This window comes from Peromyscus californicus, unplaced genomic scaffold, assembly GCF_007827085.1.
Source record: "Peromyscus californicus insignis strain IS unplaced genomic scaffold, ASM782708v3 Scaffold_9__1_contigs__length_137607984, whole genome shotgun sequence".
NCBI classification, from domain to species: Eukaryota; Metazoa; Chordata; class Mammalia; order Rodentia; family Cricetidae; genus Peromyscus; species Peromyscus californicus.
The window spans coordinates 100715614-100741914 of record NW_026294617.1 but is presented as its reverse complement, the minus strand read 5'-3'; the positions used below and the strand labels follow the sequence as shown (position 1 = coordinate 100741914).

At 42.1% G+C, this 26301-nt stretch overlaps 1 protein-coding gene, 2 long non-coding RNA genes and 1 other non-coding gene across 4 annotated transcripts in view; 2 read left to right on the top strand and 2 right to left on the bottom strand.

Annotated features, from left to right (window-relative positions):
- Nucleotides 1-5907: 5907 nt before the first annotated feature.
- LOC128105602 (uncharacterized) lies at nt 5908-10564 on the bottom strand. The gene is made up of 2 exons (XR_008216393.1): nt 10451-10564; nt 5908-6741 (listed from the first exon to the last, which is right to left on the bottom strand). It is a non-coding gene; the product is annotated as an uncharacterized LOC128105602 (long non-coding RNA).
- Nucleotides 10565-11594: 1030 nt separating this feature from the next.
- Nucleotides 11595-12590, top strand: LOC128105599 (uncharacterized). The gene is made up of 3 exons (XR_008216391.1): nt 11595-11942; nt 12188-12231; nt 12434-12590. It is a non-coding gene; the product is annotated as an uncharacterized LOC128105599 (long non-coding RNA).
- Nucleotides 11984-12113, top strand: LOC128106812 (small nucleolar RNA SNORA24). Its single transcript, XR_008216859.1, has one exon. It is a non-coding gene; the product is annotated as a small nucleolar RNA SNORA24 (small nucleolar RNA).
- Nucleotides 12591-12611: 21 nt separating the features above from the next.
- Nucleotides 12612-26301, bottom strand: part of Prss12 (serine protease 12) — a 62814-nt gene continuing 49124 nt past the window's right edge. The window contains exons 10-11 of the mRNA XM_052730846.1: nt 15378-15658; nt 12612-14072 (exon numbers count right to left, since the gene is read on the bottom strand). Coding sequence (XP_052586806.1) covers nt 13765-14072; nt 15378-15658 — 589 coding nt within the window. The 3' untranslated portion in view covers nt 12612-13764. The remainder of the gene's footprint in view (nt 14073-15377; nt 15659-26301) is intronic.

The window sequence follows — 26301 nt, the reverse complement described above, 5'->3', positions numbered from 1 at the left end:
CTGTGGAAAAGATTGGCTCCAAACTCTCAAAACAGCTGGCTTGATGTGGCTTCAGAGATAGCTCAGCAGTTAAGAGCACTTGATGCTCTTACAAAGGACCTACATTTGGTTCATAGCACCCACATTGGGAAGGTCACTACTGGAGGTGGAGCTTGACCTCCATGGGCACCAGCACTCATGTGTACAGACATACACATACACATATTTGGGGGGGCCAAGAAAACCCTAAGAGAAGGTGTATTATTGACAAGGACCAATGAATGGCACAGACCCATGGAGATTTGCAAAGTCTTCCTCCAGGTGAGGATCATGGACATGGCAAAACCTTCCTCTGGCCTGAGTACAAGCATTTATGAATAATTGACCAGTGTGTGCAAAAAGTAGCAACTACAGTTTCCTCTTCCCAAATGACTAAAACCTGAGACTCCTCCTCTACAAAGACCTCCTTACCAAGACTAGCTAACCCCTCCTTCTCATGCTATACATAAGAAACTTGGTTCTGAGTCAGTGTATAGTTAGTGCTGCTTCATCAGAATGAGCACAATCAGTGTGTGTGTGTGTGTGTGTGTGTGTGTGTGTGTGTGTGTGTGTGTGTGTATGTGTGTCTGTCTGTCTGTCTGTCTGTCTGTCTGTCTGTCTGTCTTTTCATTCCCTCATCACCCCAGGCAGGTTTCCAGGACTAAGGCATGCAGGATGTGGTGCATATACACACAATTAACAAATAAATGTTTATTTAAAAAAAAAAAAGAATTGCCTTGACAAACAACAAAGGTACCAGATGGTCTTAGTTAATGATGACTCTGCCGAGGACCAAGGATGCCCAGGGACTCCATAACCCTTTCATCTCCAATCATTTTTCCCATAAGAGCTGTGGGTGTGGCCAACAGCGGGGAACATGCCCTTGAGCGTCCCTGTTGACACTGGAGCTACAAAGTCAGTTTTAATGATGAAAGTCTCTTATGAACTGTGCCTGTTAGAGGAGATCACGAAAGGCCCCGGGCTGGCTTTCTAACAACCACTGGACAATGCCCACCTGAAGCCCAGCTTCTGTCTGTACTGAGTGTTCCATTACTAGGGAAAGATTTGCTACGTACTGTTCTTCCCTGAGAAAAGCATATGCAGGTACAAGTTCCACCTGAGCAGACCGTTCATCTGCCGCTATGAACCCTGAAACCACCAAATTGTCAACTCACATGTATGGGCCAGGGGACTCCAGGAAGAACTAAAACACTGTGCCTGTTTGTATTTTAAAACAAAGTACATCAATTCTCCCTTAAGCAAAGCAATACTTTTGGAGGTTGGAGGCACTTGAGCAAATCCAAATCATGCTTCACACTTTTCTAGAAAGCAATTTGATTCGGCCATGCCTGTCTCCTTAAGAATGTTCCTAGTCTGCCAGTTTTTTTTTTTAAGTCCCAGATCTAAGGAATATAATTTTGTTCAATACCTACAAGCTATTAGTAAAATTGCCCATGACAATCTCCCCTACAAAGCCAAACCCTTGCACTTTTTTAAATAAACTGCACAGTGAAAATGTTTCACTGTCCTTAATACAAAAAGCTTTTGCATTCCTCCTGATGGGCAGTCACAGCTACTTTTTGGCTTCAAGTGGACAGACCCTAAAATCAGAAAGCACTTTTAACACTTTGGGTGTGTTCCTACATGTATTCAAAAACTCCCTGTGGTCTTTGGAGAGAGATTGGCTGCACACTTGAAAATGTTTCAGTTAAATCAGGGACCCTGATGCAGTAAGGTAGATGACAATGATTTCCAGTCTGACTTACAAGCTTTGCCTAGGAAACACCAATCAATCCATTAGTTACTTCATTGACTGCATGGGTAAGATGCTGGATTAATGACCTTTCTCCTTGCTGTAGCAAAATGCCTGACAAAATGAACTTAAGGAACAAAGGATTTATGGTACAGCCCCTCGAGGTGGGGAGAGCAGGGCAACAAGTACATGAGGCAGCTGGTCACATCACACCCACAGTCAGGAAGCAGAGAGAGGAAGGCTGCTGGTGGGTCACTTCCCCATTTCTGTTCAGTCTGAGATCCCAGTCCGCGGTATGGTGCCACCTCAGTCAAAATAGGCTTTCCCTCCTCCGTCAAAATGGTCTAGAAAGTCCCTCACAAGCATATCCAGAGGTTTGTCTCTAGGGCCAATTTAGATCCCATGAAGTTGACAGCCAGCACTATCATGGTGGCCTGTTCTAAATTGCAAATCTACAAAGAACAATTTTTTTTTCCCTAGGCTTCCAATTCCAGTGCCTAGTGGCTGACTAGAAAATGGCTATTGCCAGCATCCAGATTCTAGGGCCTATAAAGAATTGTGAGGGTTCCTGGGGATGGCACATGACTACAGCATAAAGGGGTGCTTAGGGGGCTTACAGCAAAGACTTGACATGGGGCTTTGGTTGAGGCTGATCTTGTGCCCTTAATTTTATGTACAGGATGTCAAGCTGTACTGAGAACTCTGAAAGGACCTTCTGACACCCACCTCATTCGTGAACTGCTTAAGTTAACAAAACCTTCAATGTGGTGATGAGGAATCAGGCTGGGGGTTCTTGTCAGCTGCTGTTTGAAGTTTCACATCCTTTAAATAAAATAACTCATAATAAAAAGATCAAAACAAAGTATAAGACCAAAAACATTCCTGCCTTTCCAGTAATACTATTTACCATACATTTCTTTTAAAAATCACAAGTTTCTGCCTGTTTCCTTCTATAAACGAAAAGGGGGCTTGAAAATGAAAGAAAACTTTCCAAGGTTCAAAGTAACAAAACAAAGTTAAGCATGTGAGCGCTAGGTTATCACATACTGAACATCCTTCTGCCTTCACACACAGCATCAGTGAGGAGTGTGGGCTATTAGCCAAATACATTCTAGTCTCACTTTTGATCAGTACATCAACCTAGTCCTCGGAAAATGAAGACAACGATTTTGCATCTTTAATACAATTCTTTTTTTATAATTTATCTTATTTGTGTGTGTTTGTCTGAGGGTATGCTCACCCAGGTATTCAACAAGCCCTGTAGAGGGCATCGAATCTCTCAGGGACAGCTACAGGCATTTGCAGGATGCGTGGCTTGTTATGCAAGTACTGGAATTTAACTCTGGTCCTCATGACTGAGCAACAAGAACTCTCTTAACTGCTAAGCCATCTCTCCAGCCCTCATATGATTCTTATAGGGATTAGATGGGTTTGTGAACACAAATGGACTCAGCAAGAATTGGCTGCAATCTATGTTGCATCCATAAGTAACCATTATGGGCAGGACCCTTCCATCTCATGCATCTGTTTTCTTTTAGAGCTCTGTTTTGTTTAGTACCTAGAAGAATTACAGGGTTTTTTTTTTCATTCTTACTCATTTTTATCAAATTTAAGTTCTGAATTCCAGGGTTTTCCTGAATTCTATTCTTTACTACTTGTTTACATAAATTAGCATACAGATAAAAGGTTTTAAAGTAGAGAAACACAAAAATACATACATTATTTCCAATATCGGTTCTAAATCTACTTGGTTTTCTATAAACTTTTGGAGACAAAAAAAAAATCCTGCTGAAACTCATATACTTGAAGAATTCTCACATCATCCAAAGTCTTTTCTTTCTTTCTTTCTTTCTTTCTTTCTTTCTTTCTTTCTTTCTTTTTTTTGAAAACAGCATTTATTGCCAAATTACATTTTCTGGATCTCCGTGTCCTATTTCCAGTTACTAGTAATTTTTTTTATTAAGAAAATTTTTTCATTCATGTTACAGACCAAGCAAAGATCCCCCTCTTCCCTCCTCCTTCCCCCCTAGCCTCTTCCCACAACCCACCGTCCACTCCCCCCAAAAGAAGGCAAGGCCTCCTCAGCAGAGAAAAACAATGACATCATGAAATTTGTAGGCAAATGGATGGAACTAGAAAATATCCCGAGTGAGGTAACCCAGACTCAGAGGGACAAACATAGTGGATACTAGAAGTAAAGCAAAGGATAACCAGACTGCAACTCACAACTCCAGAGAAGCTAGCTAACAAGGAAGATCCAAAGAGGGACGCATGGATCACCCTGGGAAGGGGAAATAGATGAGGTTTTTCTTTAAAATAAAGGTATATTAAGATTTCCTAGGGACTCAAGATGTAGCTCCACTAGTAGAGTGCTTACCTAACATGAACAAAGGCCTGGGTTCGATCCCCAGCATGACATAAACAGCAGGAAGACATATGACTGTTACCCCAGGACTGGGAGAAGGAGAAGAGACAGAACCTCAGTTACTCGGCAAGTGTGAGTTACCCTGGGGTACAGGAGACCACATTTGATTTAAGGGGGGAACAAAAAAAGATTTTCTAGATTCAATTTAAGAAATAAAACAATCAAATATAATCCTTGGTTTCTGACCAAAATGAAAATGAAATCTAATTTTCTAATTCCAAACAGCGATCATCTGTTCTAATTATAAATATTGGGAAACAGGAATCAGGGCCAAGTTTGGCATTTTCTGTGAAATTACTTTCATTATAAAATCTAAAAGAAATGCATTCCCTTGGTGGGAGGGTAAAATTTTGGCAGAGACACCGGAACGATTTGGCAGAATCAAGAGCTGTCAATTCTGCTGCAGTCCAGTGTTCCCCCTGCCTTCGCCAGTGATGTGCAGATTTCTGTCATTTCTATCAGCCTGGCTTTCTCATTTGAACAATGGCGCTTCCAACGTGCAAACAGCACTGGTGGGCTAAGATGGATAGGATGCCTCTTCGCCCTCTGGTGGATCAGACAGAACCATCACACTCCACATGAACAGTGTATTCAATACTTCAGACAGTAGCAGATGAATTAAACCACTGCTCGTCAACTGAATGTGTGTGAGGCTAGTCTTGGTTATCAATTGGACTACATCTGGAATTAGCTAAAATTCTGGCTGGGCACACCTGTGAGGGATTTTTTTTTTCTTAATTAAATCATTTGAAGCAGGAAGGCATACTTCTAATCCAGATCTTTGAGGTGGGGAGGTCCACTTTTTATCTGAGTCACCCCTTCTGCTGGCACCTATATAAAGGACAGGGAAGAAGGAAGCTTGCTTTCTCTTTGCCTGCTTGCTCTCCCTGTCCCTAACAAGTCCATTCCTTCACTGGCATCAGAGCTGACTTCTTTAGAATTACAGCATATACTGAAGACGAACTGTGACATCTAACCCAGTGGACTGAACTACTGAATTCATGGCCCTTCCGGGGTAGATAGCCATTGCTGGACTAGCTGGACTACAGCCCGTAAGCCATTCTAATACAAAGTACTTAAGAGCACTTGCTGCTCTTGCAGAGGACCTGAGTTTGGTTCCCAGCATCCTGTTCAGGAAGTTCACAGCTGCCTGTAACTCTAGCCCTAGAGAATCTGAGGCTCCCTTCTGGGTTTTGCACTCATAGACACAGACCCACCTAAAAATGCACACATACACATAATTAAAAATAAAATCTTACAAAAGAAAGGCATGTTGTATTTTAGTTTTATTTGTAGGATATGCTCTGAAATTATTGCTAATAAAAATCAAGATTTTTCAAAACTCATCATTTTCAAAACTCATTATTATATAAAACAAGAGTCCATGGGGCAGACTTGTGGAGCCATTAGGAATTCTGGCACTTTCACATAATTATTCACAATAAATTACAACAATAAATCCATGCACGATAATAAACAATGGTATTTAATTCAAATTTTCTAGAGGTTTAAACATGATTAACTAGTAGGATAATAGCACCACCTAGTGGCCACATAAAATTGATGTTTCATTCCATCACGTTTTCAGTATCAGTTCCTCTCACTGCTCTACACTGGGATGGGCTAGTAGAGCAAATGTCTCACCCCATGAAGCATCTATGATGTATATTGTGACAACCAAAGAAAAGCAGCAGAATTTAATAAGTGACCATTAAACTTCCAAAGTGATTTTAATATACCTGATATAAAAAGCATGAAGTAGTTTACAGATGTCAGATAACAAACATTCCAAAAATGTCATTCATTTAATATGCTATATCAACGGTTACCTAAATAATTTTTGCACACATGAATGTAGCCAAAAAGAAAAGAAGAGTGAAAGAGAAAGCCTCGTAAGTCATTTGGAAATGGCAGAGAAGAAAAAAGCCACGTTTTTGAGACATTAAGTATTTAATTGCACATGTGTATAGCATCCTATCTCACTGATATGTAAGGAAAGTCCTACAAGCGAGTTCATTCTTAAAGTGACACAGTTAATTTTTAATAAGAACACCTGAGCAGTTCCAGTTATTCTGGAGAGACCATAAAAGACACAGTAAGCCGCTTGTTGATGTCGTAGTAAACATGCTGGGTGTTTCCTGATGCCAAATGCTTACACAGGTACTCCAAGTCCCAAATTTTCTGACACATTGTCACCTCCAGTTCTGTTGATGCTACTGTCTCATTCATCCCTTAAATTCCATAAGAAATCGATATAGCTCTTCCCATGCAGGAATCCGCCCTGTCTCTCCTCCCTTAGTCAACCCCTGTGAGCTGCACTCTTGAACCTAAGCAGCTGAACATGCTCTGGAGAAAATACACAATCAGGCTAGGTTTGAATTCAAATTCATTCCAAGAATTCCAATAAACTCCCACTGAATCCAAGAATTCGGCTACATTTCTAAGTCCAGTGACATTATCCTCTAATTATATTCTGTCCTTTCCCTCCAAATTTCCAAGTCTCCCTTGTCCTAACTAGAAGTTGATGGCATTCCTTTGCATTGCCCTGAAAACAAAAACAAAAACAAGAACAAAAAACTTCAAACCGATAGAAGAATACAGTCAAAAGTTTACACCATTACTTCCAATAGCCAGCCACCATCCATTCCCACCTGTGTTTCTGTAGAGTCCTTAGCTGTTACCTCAGGCCAGTGGTTCTCAGCTTTCCTAATGTTACACCCCTTTAATACAGTTCATGGTGTGGTGACCCCAACCATAAAATTATTTTGTTGCTACTTCATCACTGTAATTTTGCTACTGTTATGAACCACAAATGATGTAATACCTGATAAGCAACCCCAGGGGCCGTGACCCACAGGTTGAGAACCACTGCCTTAGACAGCTCTGGCCTTTGTGCACTAGCTCCAGTTCACCTATGCTCTCCACCAGCATTATCTGTTTCCATCCCACCATATGCCGACTTAGAACGCCTTCATTTCTCTCCTATTCCATGCTCTTCCTCTCACTGCTTAACTTCTCAGAATTTTCCAAATTATTCTCCCTCCATTCTCCCTGCAACTCTTATTTAAAAGACCCCCAAATAGCCTGTGTATTGCTCACTCCAGGGCTCACTTTTCAGCCATCACTTTGCCTGTATTACTAACAGGACAGCTTCCTTCTTTGAAAACTTAGATTTTTCAGGATCTCGTGACCCGACCCTCTTTAAGTCTCTGTAATTTTTTTTTTTTTTTTCTGGTAGATTGAGAGGAATGCTTAGTCCCTCCTCCCTCTTTCTATTTATATTATCTGATTGGTTTCTTCAGCCCAGACCTCTCCCAGAATGTCGTACACATTTCAACTCCTTTCTTGTTAGGAAAATGGTGCAGCATTTTCCATAACAGTTGCACCAAGTGAACGTCCCAGACCCACGGGGTACCTAAGGTTTCCTTCCTCTCCAGCTCTCCAGATTGGCTATTGCTTTCTCTTTTTATAACAGTCATCCTAACTGGCTTTCAGTTGAATTTCTCTGATAGTTGATGACACTGAGCACTTTCCCATGCACTTGTTACTTTGTGTTAAAGGAATGTCTGTTTAAGCTAGGGTTTGTCTGCAGAACAAATATTTGCTGGAGTCTAGTAAATATTTAACAAACAAGGCTTTTTTGAACTGAAAATACACACACACACACACACACACACACACACAGACTGGGAAGAACTATCACATTACATTAAAGCAAAAACAGTCTTCTTTGCAGTAGGATCACATTGTGAAATCACAAATGACTGAATGCTTAGGTGCATTCCTATGAAGGAACACTACTGAAATTAAGTAAAACAAAAATTAAATAAAATAAAATTAAGTAAGAATTGAAATTAGGTAAAAATGAAAAAACAAGCTTCAGGCTGTTTTCTGACTATGGTTTCTCCTATGGAAGTCAGTCTTCATTTAAGAGGGGGATAAATGAATACTAATTATGGTTTTCTGATTATTACTAGTTCCCTCACTAAAATCAAAATGGGAACGAGGCTTATAGAAGGAGCTCAGCTGAAGAATGAGTATTCTACAATGAAACGTTCAGTTCATTCAAATGCAGAAGGGAAATATGCCCAGTAAGTTCGCTTCTCCCCGTTTCATTTTATCCTTGGTAAATGAAATTAACTTTCATTACAAGTAATTTCCAATTCTTCTACTTCCACATTCTCTCAAGTGTATTCTAAGACTCAAGACCTTGGCGTGGTAGCGATGGAATTCACTGAATTTAAACTCAAATCTCCACTGATTAGAAATGTTATCTCTGTCTCAAATCCATAGTAAAGATGGACCATCACTAACGTAGCACTTGTCTTAAAAGAGATATGATCGACTATAAAAGCATTTCTAAAGTTTTAGACTTACAGAAAATTTGCAAAAAGTGGCACAGTGTTGATTTTATCTAATTATCTAAAAGAATTAGATAAGCACAGTTTTGTCTTGTTCCCCCACTCCCCATGGTCAGAATACAGTGTAGACTTTGAGGAACAAGACCTGAGAGTGATAGACTTTTTTTTTACCCTACTATATCAGAATGCACTCTATCATCATGACTTATCGCTCATACATTTGTATTACCCAGAATGGGCAATGTCTATTACTTCCCTGCACCATTATTGTATACCTTCTCCTCTGTGCTGTTTATTTTTGTCAACTTGACACAAGCTAGGGCATCTGAGAAGGGGGAACCTGGTTTGAGATAATGCCTCCAAGGTATTGGCCAGTGGGCTTGTCTGTGAGGCATTTTCTTGATTAATGATTGATGTGGAGGGTCCATTCCAGTGTGGGCAATGCCACTCCTGGGCAGGTTAGTCCTCTGGTTGTATAAGAAAACAAGCTGAGTAAGCCAAGAAGAGCAAGTCCGTAAGCAGCATTCCTCCATGGTTTCTGCTTCAGTTCCTGTCTTCAGGTTCCTGCCTGGAGTGCCTGCCTTGGCTTTAATGATAGACTATAACCTGGAAGCCAAATAAACCCTTTCCTCTCCAAGCTGCATTTGGTCATGGTGTTTTATTACAGCACAAAAACCAAACTAGGATCTCCCCTTTCTTTACCCTACACCTTGAAATCAAGTCATAAAATCCATGATGAAATTGGTGCTACAATTAGGGAGAAAAATGACTTTTGTTATTGTTTTTTTAATTTTATTTTTCCCTGTAGTGCTGGAGATTGTACACATGGCCTTGTGCATACTGGACAAACACTCCACCTCTCAGTTATATTTCCAGCCCCCGCCCCCAAATAATGTTTTAAACTAAATAATAATAATAAATGTTTTTGAGCTAGGGTCTCATGTACCCTCGACTGTCCATAAACTTACTAGGTAGCCAAGGAAGACCCTGACCTTCTGAAAGTCCCTAGCGCTAGGGTTATAGATATGTGCCACCATGCCCAATACATGCCTTGCTGGGGACTGACCCCAGGGTTTTGTGCTGATAGGTAAGCACTCACAAATGAAGTGCCATCCCAAGCTCTAGTAACAAATCCAAATCTTTTTCAGTGTCACAAATAGATATGGTACACTTCAAAGCATTGGGCCATGGTCTCAAGTGCTCACTTAAATCAAGTCTTTCAGCCAGGTACTTCGATTAAGGTCTTCACAGGAATTTATAATAAAGATGCCATGCCGGGTGGTGGTGGCGCACGCCTTTAATCCCAGCACTCACTCGGGAGGCAGAGCCAGGCAGATCTCTGTGAGTTCAAGGCCAGCCTGGTCTACAGGGCGAGATCCAGGACAGGCATCAAAACTACAAAGAAACCCTGTCTCAAAAAAACAACAAAAAAAAAACAGATGCCAAAAGAAAATGCAAATATTACTACATGTCGAAAATCAAATGCAGTTTTAGGGATGAACATTTTCATAACAATACTATGGTCAATATACTTGACCAAACAATGAAATCGGAAAAGAATTTCGACAGGTAAGAGATGTGGGTGCGGGGAGGGTAACAAGTCAAGAAAAGACCAAGAACAAAGCAAGGGAGAGGCCAAAGGCAGGTTTTAAAAGCCCCGTTTCCGACAAAACAAAGGAACATTCTAGTATGTAAACTCTCATTTATCTCTTCCTCGCTATCTAACAAAACGGAAATGTTAATTTTATTTAACATCTTCAGTAAGACGTCTTAGCATAAACATACGGTTCTATAACAAATTGTGCTCCCAAAACTTACGTTGCAACCTTAATCCCTACTCTCTGTAAGTTGCTGTATTAATAATGGGGTTTCTAAAGTAGGACTTAATCAAACCTGGCAGGTGCTGACAGGCACAGAGGAAAAACCCACGGGAAGACGCAGACTACCATCTACAGGCCAGCCCCTTCATCTCAGACTTCCCAGCTCCGGGACTAACACAGACTCTCAATTTACACCAGAGTTTAATGAAGTGTGTTTGGGCAGAGTCCTCGACCGTGCTTAGGTATTTAAGCCTCGTTTAGTTCTTTCGGATCATTAATGACGTGTGGAGTAAAGTGAGAGACTCTGTGAACTCGGTGAGTTTTATGAACACCTCCAGGTCCTTCAAATGCAAACGTTCCAAGTTTGTTCACTGGGACTCCAGGACAGAATTGCTCTAAATAACTCCATCCCTCCAGGCATGGAGTGAGTGACCTCCTGAAGCTTTTGCGGCTCTCCCTTACAGCTTTGTAACGTTCTCCATGACAGCAACTGCCGCCTCAAATGGTCCATCACTACAGGTTTCCCCGGGACCCTCTACTCTGTCTCAAACCGGAATAAAGGCGGTGACGAGGCTGGTATGGCTAGACGGGCATTGCTCTAAGGGAAATCTCTTCCTCGCCTTGGCCAAAGCGACTCCACTGACTGCACCCGGGAGGGGAGAGCCGCATCCCTCCCTCCAGAAAAGACGGTTGGAGGAGGGTCTGCGCGTCACCGATGCTCGCGCTGCCCACGACTTCCGGTCCTCTGTGTCCGAGAAACCTCCTGTGCGCGGTGTCGCGGGGAAAATCCTCACGAGATCAGACCAAAAGGGCCAGCGGAGGGGCGCCAGAGCCAGCGGAAACGGCAGCCTCGGGCAAGGCAAAGGCGACGCTGCCACAGCTCCCGGGGGGCCGGCCAGGAGCTGCGCCACCGGAGGTGACGTTCCGGAGGCCGCAGGGCCCGGAAGCTGGACCTGGTAAAGAACGCAGCCAGGAGGCACAAATCTCTGCGCTCCAACGAGACTTCAGACAGCGCGAGAATTTGGGGTTGGGATTTGTGTTCCTCCTTCCACCGACCCACCTCGCTACCCGCCCCGCGAATCCCGGACGCCGAAGCCAATCAAAGTGACTGGGCACGGAAGAGGTCGGGAAAGGGCACCTAGGCCACGCCCCTCGCGCGGAGGCTCTCGGGAAAGCGTCACCGGGACTATAAAAGCGCGCACGCAGCACGTTGAAGTCCCTTTCGCTCCGTCTGGGTCGCTTTGCTGCGTGTCGTGTGTAATCCCCACGCTGAAGGGACCGTTAGGCCCGCATTTGTGAGCGGCCAAGATGCGGGAGACACGGGGCCGTTGCGACGCAGGCCGCTGGCCGTCCGCACCGCAGGAGCGTGGTGAGGGCGAGCACAGGCTATGGCCGCCGCTGGTCATTAGCACCGCAGGAGTATGGTGAGGGCTAGCACAGGCTACGCCTCTGGTCATTAGCACCGCAGGAGCGTGGTGAGGGCTAGGACGCAGGCCACGGCCATGTGAAGCCGATCCCGGGGTTAGGCGGCGCCACGCCGAGGACCGCCACTGTTTGATCGGATGGTGAGTGACACCCTTGGGAGTTGACCTGCTGGGTTGCGGAACTCCATGTATCTTTGGGACCTGCCGGCTGTGGCAGTCTCCCTTCCTAGCCATGGAAGAGCATGTTCTTGTTATTGGCAAAGCTGTCACCATTTAATTGGTATCAGATTCTGACTTGAGCAAGCAACATTCTAAGTTGTTAAGAATTGGCGCGGTGCCAGGAAGTTGGACGTGCTTTACTAAACGGTTGAAATGTATGTTTTTAGGTAACCTGAATTCGTTGCCGTTGGGTGATGGAAGACATGTTAAGGTAAGTTTCGTCTTTTGAGTGTTTTCGGGGTTCTGGGTGTTGAGAAAGCCGTTATTGCGATTAGGCGCGGTTTGCACTTGGGCTGATATTATGTCACTTAGATAATGGCCAATTGTGTAGAAAGTCGCTGAACTGATAGGGCCTCAGGACTGTGAGGGAAGTACACGGATATTCTGTAATGGTTGGTTTTCTTTTCTTGCAGGTATTGTTTAAAGCAAAATAAAAGTGGTTGAGATCTTCCGGGCACCTTACAAGGGATCTTCACGTTTAAATTTTGGAAATGAGTACTTTTAATGTTAGTACGGCAATGTTTTCAATACAGTCCTGACCTTCATTTTATATAAAGTCTTTCATAAGCCAAATAAAGCTTGGTTGATGAGTAATAAGAATGTGTACTGTTTATTTCTGGAGACTATGAGAGTTCTGAAAAAGGGGACATTTGCACAGGAAATTACGGGGATAACCTTCTAGAGTGTAACTTAATTATACAGACAAACAGTGTATAGTTTTCTTTACAGAAAATCTATGTTGCTCCCCAAGCCCTTCTGTAAGCAGGTGCCATGTGAGGATGGGGTTTTAGAAAGACAAGGCATTCAAGCATCACCAGAGTGAAGAGTACAGCATTTGGTGGGGCATGCTTTGTGACAACAGATACCTAATGGTTATTTACAGCCATATCAAAGTGGGTGACAACCTCACCATGTTAATGAGTTTGGGATTTGAGAAGGCTCTGACAATACTCATGTTCAAGAGTATAATAGCATTATCTTGGGAACCATGGAGGAGGGATCCATCCGCATAGGGATTCTAACTTGGAGTCCAGATTCCCACTAGCCATCCCACTTAGCCTGCTTTCCCATTTGAAATGGACCACTGTAAGATCTCCATGGCTTCCCGAGTTGTCAATAAGTTATAAGGTCACGTGGTGTGTGCCCCATTTTAGGATGTATGCATTTTTTTATTGCATGTATAAAATGGGTTGTGACTGGTTAGTCTTGAGAAACCTGTAGGCTTACTGGAAAGTGCCAGTAGATGGCACTCTCCTACCATAGTCCAAGCACTAGTATAATTCAAGTGATAACCTGTCTACTGTATTTTGGGGAAATGAGGATTTGGTAGTAGCTTACAGATGGCTAAAAACATGTCTTTGGGACTTGCTTGTTACTAATGTACTTGTGAGTAAATCGTTAAGTAAATGACTTGATCTACTCCAGCTTTTAAGTTTGTCCCATTATGTCCCCTGATTTCCTCATTTAACAAATGCTAAGGTAATTTGTGGAGAAAAGCTATCAAACTTGATAGGCCTATTTTAGTGTAGGTAAGATCTGGTTTTAAGTAGTTTAGGTCAAATTTATAAACTTAAAAAATTACAATAGGCAAAGATGATAAAACTCAGCATTACACTGAAGTGCCTGCACCCCAAAACTGCTGGAGGGATCTTGGGCTCCAGGTGGTGTCTTCCCTGGCTTGCTGCCAAATAGAGACTGGGTACTTCCCATCAGTTTTCTTTACTCTTCTTGAGCTTTCCATAAATTACAGTTTGGTGATGCTTTTTATCCAAGGTACAAAGGCAGGGACTCTGGTATAAACACCTGGAGTGTCTTTGATTCCACAGCCATACCCCCAGGAAGTCACCCCATATACAACCCAGGTCTCATCGGGCCTTTCACACATAAGTGGTCCTCCGCTGTCTCCCTGGCAGCTGTCCACACGGTTGTTTTCTTGGAGGTTTCCAGCACAGAGCATTCTCCCGGTAAATAGAGCCTTGTAACGCTCTTTACAAAACCTCTTGGGGAGTAAAGGCACAGCCGCTTGTTGTAGAGTTCTTGAGTAAGCACGCCCTGCTCAGACCAAAGAAAACTGGGTTAGAGATTTCAGCTAATGGCCCCATTTAACACTGACCACTTAGTAATCCTAAAACACTGCAGCATTGATGGGATTTCAAAACGGGGGTACTTCTAAGTAACTATGGTGGGAGCTGTTTAACATAGGGGTGTGACAGTATGTATAGAAGGATGGTTAGAAATACAAATGCACATAATTTCCCCTATAAACAGGCGTAAGTCACACCACCTGGTATTCATATAGTCTGCTCCCTGATAGACCATTATTTGTGGAATGGCTTAAATGTACAATTGCTATGTCCTCCATGTTCTCAGTCTACTAACTGGGAGTAACTAGGCCATCCTAGAAAATGTACTGTCCTGGTCATTCGATGTATCTAAAGGAAAGCAAATCATCTCCCATGAAAAAAATCACAGTTAGAAACAACAGCCTTCTCAGAGGGATTGTTAGTGTTGTGAAGAAACAGGAAAGTTTAGCTTGCTCCATAGTGAGGTTTGATGGTACATACAAAGCACATTTCCAACATTTGCCGGACACTTTTTCCAAGAGTGTGATTATCAGTGAATTTTCTTGATAGAAAGCCACCAACCTAAGATTTCTTCCTTCATATTCATTTTTTTTAATTGAGCACCTAATCCTAGCAATACCTTGGTCTATTTTAAGTCCTGTCGTAGAGTATCTGCTACTTGATGTGCACTAGTTTGTCTCCACAGCAATACAACCAGCTGAAGCTGCTCCCTTCACCTAAGAACCCATGTTGAATACTACCACTACTTAGAGGCTGGGAGCAGAAAGGATGAGGGAGACATTTCAATGTTTCTCTTCGACTTTAGTCTCCCTCCACTGAAGAAGCTTTGCTCTTTCCTGGCCAAATTTTAGGAAATCTTAAAAGTCAGCTTAATGGGGGTTCCCTGGCAAAGAGAACAAACACCAAAGCCCTTTACTGAGCCCACTACTTCAATCTTGTGGAGAGCTTTCGAAACTACATAGGATTCTAGATTGAATTCTTGGGCCAGGGACTTTAAATCCCTTTGCTGTCCTCTCACTGGCCTGGGTGACTAAGAGTTGTAGAACACTTTCTATTCTGCTGGCAGGTGAGTTCTATCAGCTTGTGCTGACATTGGAATTTGAACCAACACTCTCAGGATGTAAATCTAGGCTCGTGTACATTTCACAGCTGGCAGACTTCAAGCATCAAACTTGAGTCCATCTAAGCTCCTACGCTGCACATCCTAACATGTAGACACCAGACAGGAAGCTGCCCAGTTTTCCTAGTTTGTTTCTTTGTTTTTTTGTATTACCTGTGTCTCCCCATCCTGTTATGTGACAATTGGAGGCTGTTTTCTGTGGCCTCTCTCTCCAGAGAGGTAAACAGGCTGGCAAAACATGGGTGCTTAGTCTGGCACATTGCTCCCCTGGTCCTTGTAATCTAACCAGGGCGATGTCATAGTCACTGCTGTCCGGCCGGTAGTTCCTATGAATCACAATCTGTTGAACCCCTATTTCTTCTTCAAACTCCTCTGGTACCAAAGTATGGTAATCCCCAACTCGAACTGCATAGCTCCTCGTGTTATTACCATACCTGAAAGGAAAGAGCCAGATGTGAGGCTTTTTTTCAGATAATGAAAATTGATGATTGACAGCTAGGGATGTTAAAATATAACATCTTTTTTTTTTTTTTTTTTTGGTTATTCGAGACAGGGTTTCTCTGTGTAGCTTTGCGCCTTTCCTGGGACTCACTTGGTAGCCCAGGCTGGCCTCGAACTCACAGAGATCCGCCTGGCTCTGCCTCCCGAGTGCTGGGATTAAAGGCGTGCGCCACCACCGCCCGGCAAAATATAACATCTTATTAAAATAAATCTTATTCCAAGTCATGTCCTTCTGCAAACCATCTTTCCACTTCTCGGCTTCCCACCCCCGAAGCCCAGTGCTATCTATCCTCTTACTTTGACTTCACTAAGTCTAGAAGACTATTTCCTAGGAAGTAGCGAATGTGGAGAGGGAGTGGAACATAAGGAAAGACCAAGCATCAGGATGTCAACCCCTTACCAAATGGGAAAGCATCAGGATGTCAATCCCTTACCAAATGGAAAAGGCTTCAAAAGAAACACAGCGCGGGATTTCTGACCTGATTTGCCATGTTCACTTGCTGCATGGAGGCATAAACATGGCTAACCTACCTGTGTCCCTGAGCTAGTGCAACCCACCTTAACCCCAGAAAGAAGCCTCAGTTACTCCCCTTGTGAGTCAAGTGCAACCGAACTATGTCAGTGCATACTCACTGTATTTTGTTACTTCTTTACTTGGATGCCACTTCCATGAAGCCTACTTAGACACCCTAATATTTATATTGCAACCCACCTCTCCTTGCAACCCTCCTATTCTCAGTGTACTTAATCATTGTACGTTCACTTTTCTTTTTTGCACTCTTCATCAGTCTTAAACATTATTTAGTTTACTATTTAAACTGCATTGTGAAGATAACAGATATTCCTAAGATGATACTTCCAGGCCCAGAATATCCTAGCCAATCCGCCTAGTTACTTCCTCCTCATTGAAGATTACAGCTGCTTGTTAACTGGTCCTGACTTCTACTTACAGCAGAACCAGGGCTTCTGGAACTTTTATTTGTACCTGACCCCAGGTATGCAGGAATATAAAAATAAACATTTAGTGGTAGTAAGTCATAAATTTGTTTTAAATAATCCTTTGGTGTGCTTATAACTTTGCCACTTACTAAAGATGTAAGCAAGCTTGCATACTAATGGGGTGGATATGTTCTCATTTTTACATAAAGAATACAATCTTAGCTGATCTTAGAGCATCTTCAACACCTTTCAGAGTTGATTAGCATTTTATTTTGTATTGTTATTTTAAGACAGGATCTCACTCTGTAGCAAGACTAGCAGGGAATTCACTATATTGAGCCCCAGACTTGGAACCATATCCTCCTGCCTCAGCCTACACAGTGCTGATATTCCAGGTGTGCTCCACCACATTCAAGTTCACAATCACAGTTTTTCAAACCTTCCAGTCTTTTCTTTTTGCCTGCCGAACACTAACCCTGGTTTTTAATCAACTATCTGCATATTTCACACTGGCATCTAACTGCTAGGGAGAAAATGTTAACGTTAATTTTTCAATGTTAAAAACCTTTTTTTTTTCCTTAACAAAACATGAAAGTCCCACAGTTTCCAAGACCTCCACTTGAGTTTAAAGCATTTATATTCAGTAGTTTGCTGGTAGAAATCTCCTAGAGGCTGGAATTAACTCCTGGCTGCCTCATTAAAATATAACCCCCCATTTACTCTGTGTTAGGAGAGGACTGTTGGCCCTAAATAAGGCTCTGACCATCTTGTATAATTTTGCAGCCATCAACTGCATAAATCCCTGAGGTTCCTGATCACTCTCCATTTTCAACTTCAATCATTATATATCTTTAAAGTTCAGAGAGTTTTTCACTCTTATGCCAAGTATGCTTTTGCAGATTCATTTCAAAATGTAAAATACATATTTTACAATAAATTTATCTTAAAATTTTCTAGAATGTTTACAAAATGCAAATAAAAAATCTACACACCAGGGCCAGTATTGGTGGCACACAACTTTAATTCCAGCACTCGGGAGGCAGAGGCAGGTGAATCTCTGAGTTCAAAGCCATCCTGGTCTACATAGCTAGTTCCAGGACAGCCAAGACTACATAGACCCTATCTCAAAAAAAAAAAAAAAAAAAAATAGAAAGAAGGAAGGAAAGAAAGAAAGGAAACATAGATAATAGATAGATAGATAGATAGATAGATAGATAGATAGATAGATAGATAGATATCGCACCAAAATTAACCAGACCCAAAGTCTATACATCTCAATTATTTGAATAACAATTCTGAAGCTATGGAGCTTCACACTGACTTTTTCAAATTGGACTTTCAGTATCAAATACATCTTTATGTACTTATCCATCATCAAAAATAAAAATCCATAACAATTAAGACTAAAAGAACGATTAGCTTTATATCCTGTGTAATAACTTGAGTCACACAACAGATAACCATTCATCTGTTGATGGATAACTAGATTGATTCCAATTTTTTGCTATAGGGAATGGAGCAGCAATAAACATGGGGGTGGAAATATCTCTATGGTAGGGTATGAAGTTATCTGGGTAGATGCCCAGGAGTGAAACAGCTGGGACATATGTTCTATACTTAATTTTTTGAGAAATCTCCAAACTGATTTCCACAATGTCTGTATTAATTTGCACCCACACCAACAGTGGCTAAGGGTTCTTTTCTCTTTATATCCTCTCTAGCATTTGTTGTCAGGTTTGTTGATGATAGCCATTCTGACTAGAATGGGGGGTTACCTCAACGTAGTCTTGCATTTCCTTGATGGCTAGTGTTTGTTTGTTTGTTTCTCCTTTTTTAAAAAACTGTTCAGTTCACAGGGCGGTGGTGGCATACGCCTTTACTCCCAGCACTTAGGAGACAGAGGCAGGTGGAGCTCTGTGAGTTCAAGGCCAGCCTGGTATACAAAGCAAGTTCAAGTTCCAGGACTGTTACACAGAGAAACTCTGTCTCAAGGAAACAAAAACAAAAACAAAAACAAACAAAAAACCAAAAACACTGTCAGTTCATTTGCCCACTTGGTATTTAATTTCTGCAACTCCTTGTATGTTCGGGGATAATATCTGTATGATATTAGCTCACTGTCTGAAGTATAGCTGGGAAATATTCTCTATGAATCTGTGGACTCAGCTGATTGTCTCCTTTATCTATGTGTACTCCTATCTTTTGAGACTGGGGTTAGTCCCTGTGCTGTTGTTGTGTTTAAGAAGTTCCTGTCAGAGGGCAACCTTGAGCCTTATTCCTTGGGTGCCTCCCACTCTTTGTTTAACAATGTCTCTTATTGTCCTGGGACTCTAGGACAGTGATCTGATGAGTCAGCTCCTGGGATTTGTCTGTGGTCTCTCCATCCATGGTATACAAGCATGCTTTTATGGGTTCTTGGAATTTGAACTTAGGTTATGCTTATGAGGTGTGGTAGTTTGAATGTAATTGGCCCCCATAAGCTCCTAGGGAATAGCACTACTGGGAGGTGTGTGTGGCTTTGTTGGAGTGGGTATGGCCTTGTTGGAGGAAGTGTGTGTTGTCGAGGCAAGTTTTGAGGTCTCATACATGCTCAAGCCATGTCCAGTATGTTAGTTCACTTTCTGTTGCCTTCATGAGATATAGAACTCAGCTACCTCTCCAGCACCATGCCTGCCTGCACTCCACCATGTCCACCATGATGCTAATGGACTGAACCTCTGAACTGTAAGCCAGCCCCAAGGAAATGTTTTCTTTATAAGAGCTACCGTGACCATGGTATCTCTTCACAGCAACAGAAACCCTACCTGAGACACGAGGCAAGCATTTTATCTTTTATTAGACTGAGCTGTCTTCCCAGCTCAAACTCCAATTATTCTTAAAATGAACTATTAGGCTTGAGAATCTGAGGGACATCTGATAAAAACCTTGGCTAGTTTTCCAATCAAGTATCTGTCTACTACAGCCAGTCTTCCTCGTGGATGTTATTATGTACTTCAGGGAGGAAGCCTTGCCCTGGTATATTTCTGGATGTCAAAGATATGTGTGACTCAAGGCTTCTCCAGAAAATGTAAAGAAAAACTTTTTTCATGTATTTTAGTCTTTCCAGCTTAGCTGAATTTGTGTTATATTGTTAGATGTTGTATTTAAAAAAAAATTTCTAAAGCAAACATTTTAAGTTTTGGCTGACACGACATTGGGTTGTTTGTTGAAATTCCTTCAACTGCCCACAAATGAAAATTGGATGAAATTCCCAAACAAGTTTGTGCAAGAGAGGATCTGAGACCAGGCAGCTCAGGAAATGTAATATTAATAATCCCAGTTTCTCTGACATTCTGTCATTAAGATGAACAACAACAAATTACTTGTGGTGGTATTGTGTTCCCCAAAATATTGTGCACCCTAATAAACTTATCTGGGGTCAGAGACAGAACAGCCACTAGATACAAAGGCTAGAAAATGGTGGCACTCACACCTTTAATCTTAGCACTCCAGAGGTAGAAATCTCTGTGAGTTCAAGGCCACATTGGAAAGGCCAGGCATGGTGACACATGCCTTTAATCCTAGAAAGCAAGCCTTTAATCCCAGGGAGTGGTGGTAGAAAGCAGAAAGGTATATAAGGCATGAGGACCAGAAACTAGAAGCATTTGGCTGGTTAAGCTTTCAGGCTTCTAGCCGCACAGTTCAGCTGAGAGCCATTCGGATATGAGGACACAGAGGCTTCCAGTCTGAGGAAACAAGACCAGCTGAGAAGTTGGCCAGGTGAGGTTAGCTGTGGCTTGTTCTGTCTCTCTGACCATCCAGCATTTCACCCCAATAACTGGCCCTGGGTTTGATTTTATTAATAAGATTCCTGCTACAATTACTAGAACTAAAAAGTAAAGAATTAGGTTAGGTTTTAGGGTCATATGTAGAGAACATTTGTGTTTATTCTCTACATGGAGTCATCTCTCAAAATCATAGTGTCTTATATCAGCCTGCGCACATCACTACCACTAGAATCTGCTTTTTCTCTGGTGTCTCGATTAAACGCAGAAAGTTCTTTACTGAAGTTGCCTATATAAACTTCTGCCATTGCTATGGAAGGAGTCATCTTACTGGGACCTTGCACTGTCCCTGACATATATGCAATATGTATGCAGGAAATGGCTTTGGTATGATTAGTGCTATGGGTCTCAGCAAAGACCATGTTCTTCAGAACTCTATCATACAGGAGTTCGTGGAGAATGCATTTGATACACCAATTTTTAAACATAACTCTCATTACCTCTGGGATTAGTCTTTCTACTTAGAAGTATTTACAGAGTCCTTCATGCAGAGCAGTAATCTCTGCCATGTGTAGCTGCTCTGGTATTTCCAGGCAAAAAGTCAAAAAGATAAAACCAGGTAAAATGATATTCTTGTGCAAATTAAATTTGGAGTACTTACAGAAATGAGAGAGGGCTGTTTCACATGCTTTAATTCTTCCAGAATTGTGTTTGTTATCAACATGGGCAGTTACCAGGGTTTAAAAGTCAGAAACTTTTCTCTCGGTTGTATTCCTGTGCCATTGTAGACACAAGGTCATTTCATAGTACTTTGTAGTAATGATTTAGAATAAGAAATAGCAAAGCAGATATTTTATACCACAAACATCTCAAAAGAAAATTTAAAAAAATTAATTTACTTCAACTTCTACTTCAAATTGCTGGTAGTGTACCCATATCCCAAATGTCATTGTTTAAACACTAGAAAAAAAGTGGACCGGGGGGGGGGGGGGGGGGGGGCATGATGGTGCACCCCTTTAATCCCAGCACTGGGGAGGCAGAGGCAAGCAGATCTATGAATTTGAAACTTGTGGTCTACACAGTGAGTTCCAGACAAGGCAAAAGCAGCAGCAACAACAAGCAAAAAGGGGGTGGGGAGGAGAGAGAAACCTTTAAACAGTGATTCATGAGTGTCAGTTGTCCTGGCCATACTCGCGTAGACCTGCATCTTGGACATGTGACCGTGTATGAGAGGCCTATGAGGGGTGGGAGTTGGTTTCTAGAATTCTGTCCGTTCTCCAGTGAAGTACCCATAAAACCCATGAAGACGCTGTATCTGAAATGAGTAAGGCTGAGTAGCTAAAACTACAGAATTTGGGCTTCATCCTGCCTAGGCCATCTCCTCTAGACTGTTCTGATACAAAGCTGTGATGACTTTGAAAGATTAAACAAACCTCAAGAGTTTCATCCGTCTGACAAACCACACAGCAGATACCAAGCACTCTCATTGTCCACACACCGCTGCTCTATAGTGCTGGTCCATGTCATCACTTCAAGAACAGGAGCCAAACGGGGCCAGTGTGCATATCTCTATATAGACAGAGGCTCAGTGCTGAATGAAAGGAAAGTAGGTAGGGAACATAAGCCAATACGAAATCCGGGTTTCATCCAAGGAGGCCTTAAATTAAGCTAACCTATTTTCCTGCATCTCCAAATGAAATTCCAAAGAACTTCTCAGGGCCTGACCACTGCTCCTTGCAAATTTCACTGTTTTATGATTAAAGGAGAATTGAGCCAAAGCCCCTGAATCCAGAAAATCAAAACTTGAAGCTTGTTTGAAGAACTAATAACTGGCTATATGCCTTGTAATAAACTTACTCAAATAAAAGTGAGAGTAGCTTCCTCAGACACTTCAAACAAGAAGACCACCAGATCCAAAGAAGCCTAAAGACCAAGTCAGCTGTACATGGGACATACTAGCAAACAGTTTCCCTCTTACTCACATTAAAAGAATCTCCCATTTCTTCTAAAGCATAGAAAATGCTGGATATCCTAATCTGTTCCTCTGATCTTTAATTATCTGTCTTTATCTTATACTCTGCAGATAAAAGGGATTCCAAATGACAGAAGGAAAAAATTATCTGTTGATCTCCACTTAGAATAACCACTGTTCTCTAAAAAGCCCCGAATTCTTAACTGCACCCACCACCTGGGGACAGAGCACACACTTTAATCATGTAAGAGCACTTATGAGTATCTACTATGTTATTTAAGCATAAAAGAGAGCTTCATGGATGGTAAGCAATATCTAGAAGGGGCAGGCCAGAGTAGAAAAAATGATTTGTAAACAAAAGGTTCAACATCCTTCCTCCAAGATTCTAGTCTTGCTGGCCACATCCCAACTTCTATTATATCCTACAAACTTCTGACTGCTATTCCAGAGTTTCCCTTCTCCTCTCCTTTGCTACCTCCTATTTCCTTTATTACAACATCCATATAACTGTTCTCCCTCCAGTACAAAAATATGAAATTAGGGTCCTTGCACACAACCCTTCCAGTTCCTACCACTGTGGGTCTTGATCATTGGTAAAAGCAATTTTGATTCATTCCAGAAAAATGCATACGAGAGACATAAGAGTTGTGGGGGTTTTTTTTTTCATGCAATTTCAAACTTATAAAATACCTTTACCCATTTGCTTTCCTCCTTCAGACCTCTCCTAAATGTCCCCAATGACCCCTATTGTGAAAATGCTCTTTGAACATACTTCAAGGCCCAGAAAACTTCGGTGGTTTCCATTACCAAACAAAGGAAAGATTCACAAACCCAGAAGGCCAGGGTTTTCTTGCTTTTCTCTTCTCCATCCACATGACAAACCACAGATCCCGTAACTTTGCTCATAATACTTGCGCTACTCTGTCATTCTCTAAATGTCTCATGCCTCCACATCACTATGCTACTAGGTAGAATACGGTAGAAAAGATCAATTTTCCATACTGATTTATCAGTGGTCTACTTCAAGCACAGCTTGTACTGCCCATTTGTCAAGCCCGGCTTCACTTGCTACCAGAACAAAATGACCTGGAGAAACAGACGAAATGATGGGTCATTGTCCTTAACAACCTGCTGACTGCCATGTGTGCTTTTGTAAGATCGTGCTTGCCTGCCTCACCTTGTGCTTTTAGAGTGTGAAATGAGAATACAAATTAGACCTCACATCAGAGCTTTTCAGGAGCTGTCCTGGCTTTGGGCCACTGGTGACATCTCCTCTCTTCCACTTTCACTGGTGTCGAAATACTTATTCCAAAAGATTCAGCTTTGCAATCCCACAACACTACCTCCTGCTGCCTTCTACTATGTGAATGCAACTTCTATGCTGAAACCAAAACAAAACAAAAATAACCGTGTCCTTAAGGAAAATTAGTCTTCTGTGGGGATGAGGGGGATGAATCCCTTAAGTGTGTGTGTGTGTGTGTGTGTGTGTGTGTGTGTGTGTGTGTGTGTGTATGTGTGTGCAATAATTAAAGAAAAATAAGCCATGAATTCGAGAAAGAGTCAAGGGGTGGGATATGTATGGAGAATACATGGGAGGGCTTGGAGGGAGGGGAGAAATAACAGTTACATTAAATTAAATTAAAATAACAGTTACATTAAATTAAAAATAAATTTAAAAACCATCTACACCCTACATATGGTCCATTCCATCTTTGACTGTTAGTATTAATTGCCAACTTGACAGAATCTGGAATTACCTTGGAGATGGACCTCTGGGCATTCCTGTGGGGATTATCTTGATTACATTCATCAAAGCTGAAGTCTTATCCACTGTGGAACCATTACCTGTTTGGGATCCTAGGCTGTATAATGGAGGGGAGCTGAGTCCCAGAAAGCATTCATCCCTCTGCTTTCTGATTGTGACTGTGATGTGATCAGCTGTTTCAGGCTCCTGCTGCCTTGATTTTTCCACTGTGATGTGCTACACCTTGCATGGGAGCTGAAACAAACCCACTCTCCCTCAAGTTGCTTTTGCCAGAGTATCTTTTCACAGCAACAGGAAAAGAAACTAAGACACTGTCTTTCAAGGAAAAAGCATGGTGCTGGTGAGATGGCTCAGGGGGTCAAGTGCGCCCTGCGCGAGTGTGAGGACCTTCCTTCAAATCCTCAGCAGCCACACAAAAGCTGGCCACAGGAGCACATGTGTGAGCCCAGGGATGTGGACCAGAGACGGGGATGACAGGGGCCTGCTGACTGAATTGGTGAGCTCCACGTGTGGTGGGAGCCTTATCTCAAAAAGATAAGGTGGAAGGGATTGAGAGATGGCTCAGTGGTTAAGAACACTTGTTTTTCTTGCGAGGTCCTGGGTTCAGTTCCCAGCACCCCATGGCAGCTCACAACTGTCTATAACTCTAGTTCCAGAGGATCCAACATCCTCTTCTGACCTCTACAGGGACCAGGCACATGTGGTACATATACATACATGCTGCCAATATACTCATGCACATAATAGTGGTTTTTTTTTTTAATTTTGACTGAGGTGCAAAGCAGTTAAGAAGACACCTGACAATGATTTCTGTCCTCCACATGCATGCATGCATATGTGCACATGCCCCACATGCACATGTGTAGACACATGAACACTTCCATTCACAAACACATACACACACATGAAAAGGAAATAAGATGCTAGATCCTGCTAGCATCTGTGGCTTGAAGCAACAGTAAACACCCACATGCTCCCTGCTTTCTCCTGCTTTCCCCTCCCAGTGCTCTGTGTCATCTACTTCATGTGCAGCTCAAAAGACAGAGCACAGTCCTTTCTAAAGCTGATGCTGTTTTCCCAACAGTCTTTTGAGCGAAGACCAAATAGCAGACTTTTTGCTGCTTCATCTGGACCCTGTTCTGTCAGCAAATGAATTGGGTGAGAAACTGATTTACACACTGACACAGCAGTGGTGTTGCCCACCAACCTGTGACACACCACATTGCACACTGACACAGCAGTGGTGTGTTTGACACTATTCCATGAGTCTTCTCCTTTGTGCTGTATTTAGACTGTTTTCTGGGGCGAAAGGTGACATTTTATTCTGCCCTTATCTGCACTACTTATTGGAATCAGTCTGTCAGCACCTTTTGCCACCACAATTCTGTCTCCAAATGCATTATTTATTAAGTATAAGTAGCTTATCATCAGGGTCCATTTTCAGTTTAGCAACTAATGTGTTGAACAAGATGAGGTGAAGCAACTGTCAGCTCCATTCTATGTTCCACTTCGTCATTCTTTTTAAATGTTCAGACCATATTCTGTCCTATTCACCAAACAAGTGGAACAGAAATGTTAGAGTACATAAGACTAAGGCCTACATGCACACCCCTGAGTATCAGCTCCAAGACCCAGCAGATGTAGGGTTGACCCCAGGAACCTTAACACGTAGCAAGCCAAATGAATCTAATAATGTGGTAAAAAAAAGAATACACTTTAAAGATGGTATTCTAAATTTGGTCATGGAAATATTGTCTCTTTTCCTCCTGGGTACACTGTATGAAGAGCAAGCATCCAAGCTGTCTGGTTCTCGGCTGGATCACTAGTGCTGGCATCCAGCAGGTACCCGTTAAGGTGGTGAATGTTTATAATCATCATCTCTGCCTCTCATATAACACAGAAATGTCTTAAAACAGCTTGTATTTCGGTGAATTTTCAGACTTAGTTATATTTCTTATAGACCCAACATAGCAAACACATGAATGTGGATTTCTGTCCTGTGAAGTACCTTGAACATGGAACCCAACTCTACAAATAATAAAGCAACAGACAAGCAAGGGGACGTGAGAATTCAGTGTGTGACATAGTTAACCTAAGTTAGTGGGAGAAAATGGAAACATTCAAGACAGAAAAGCA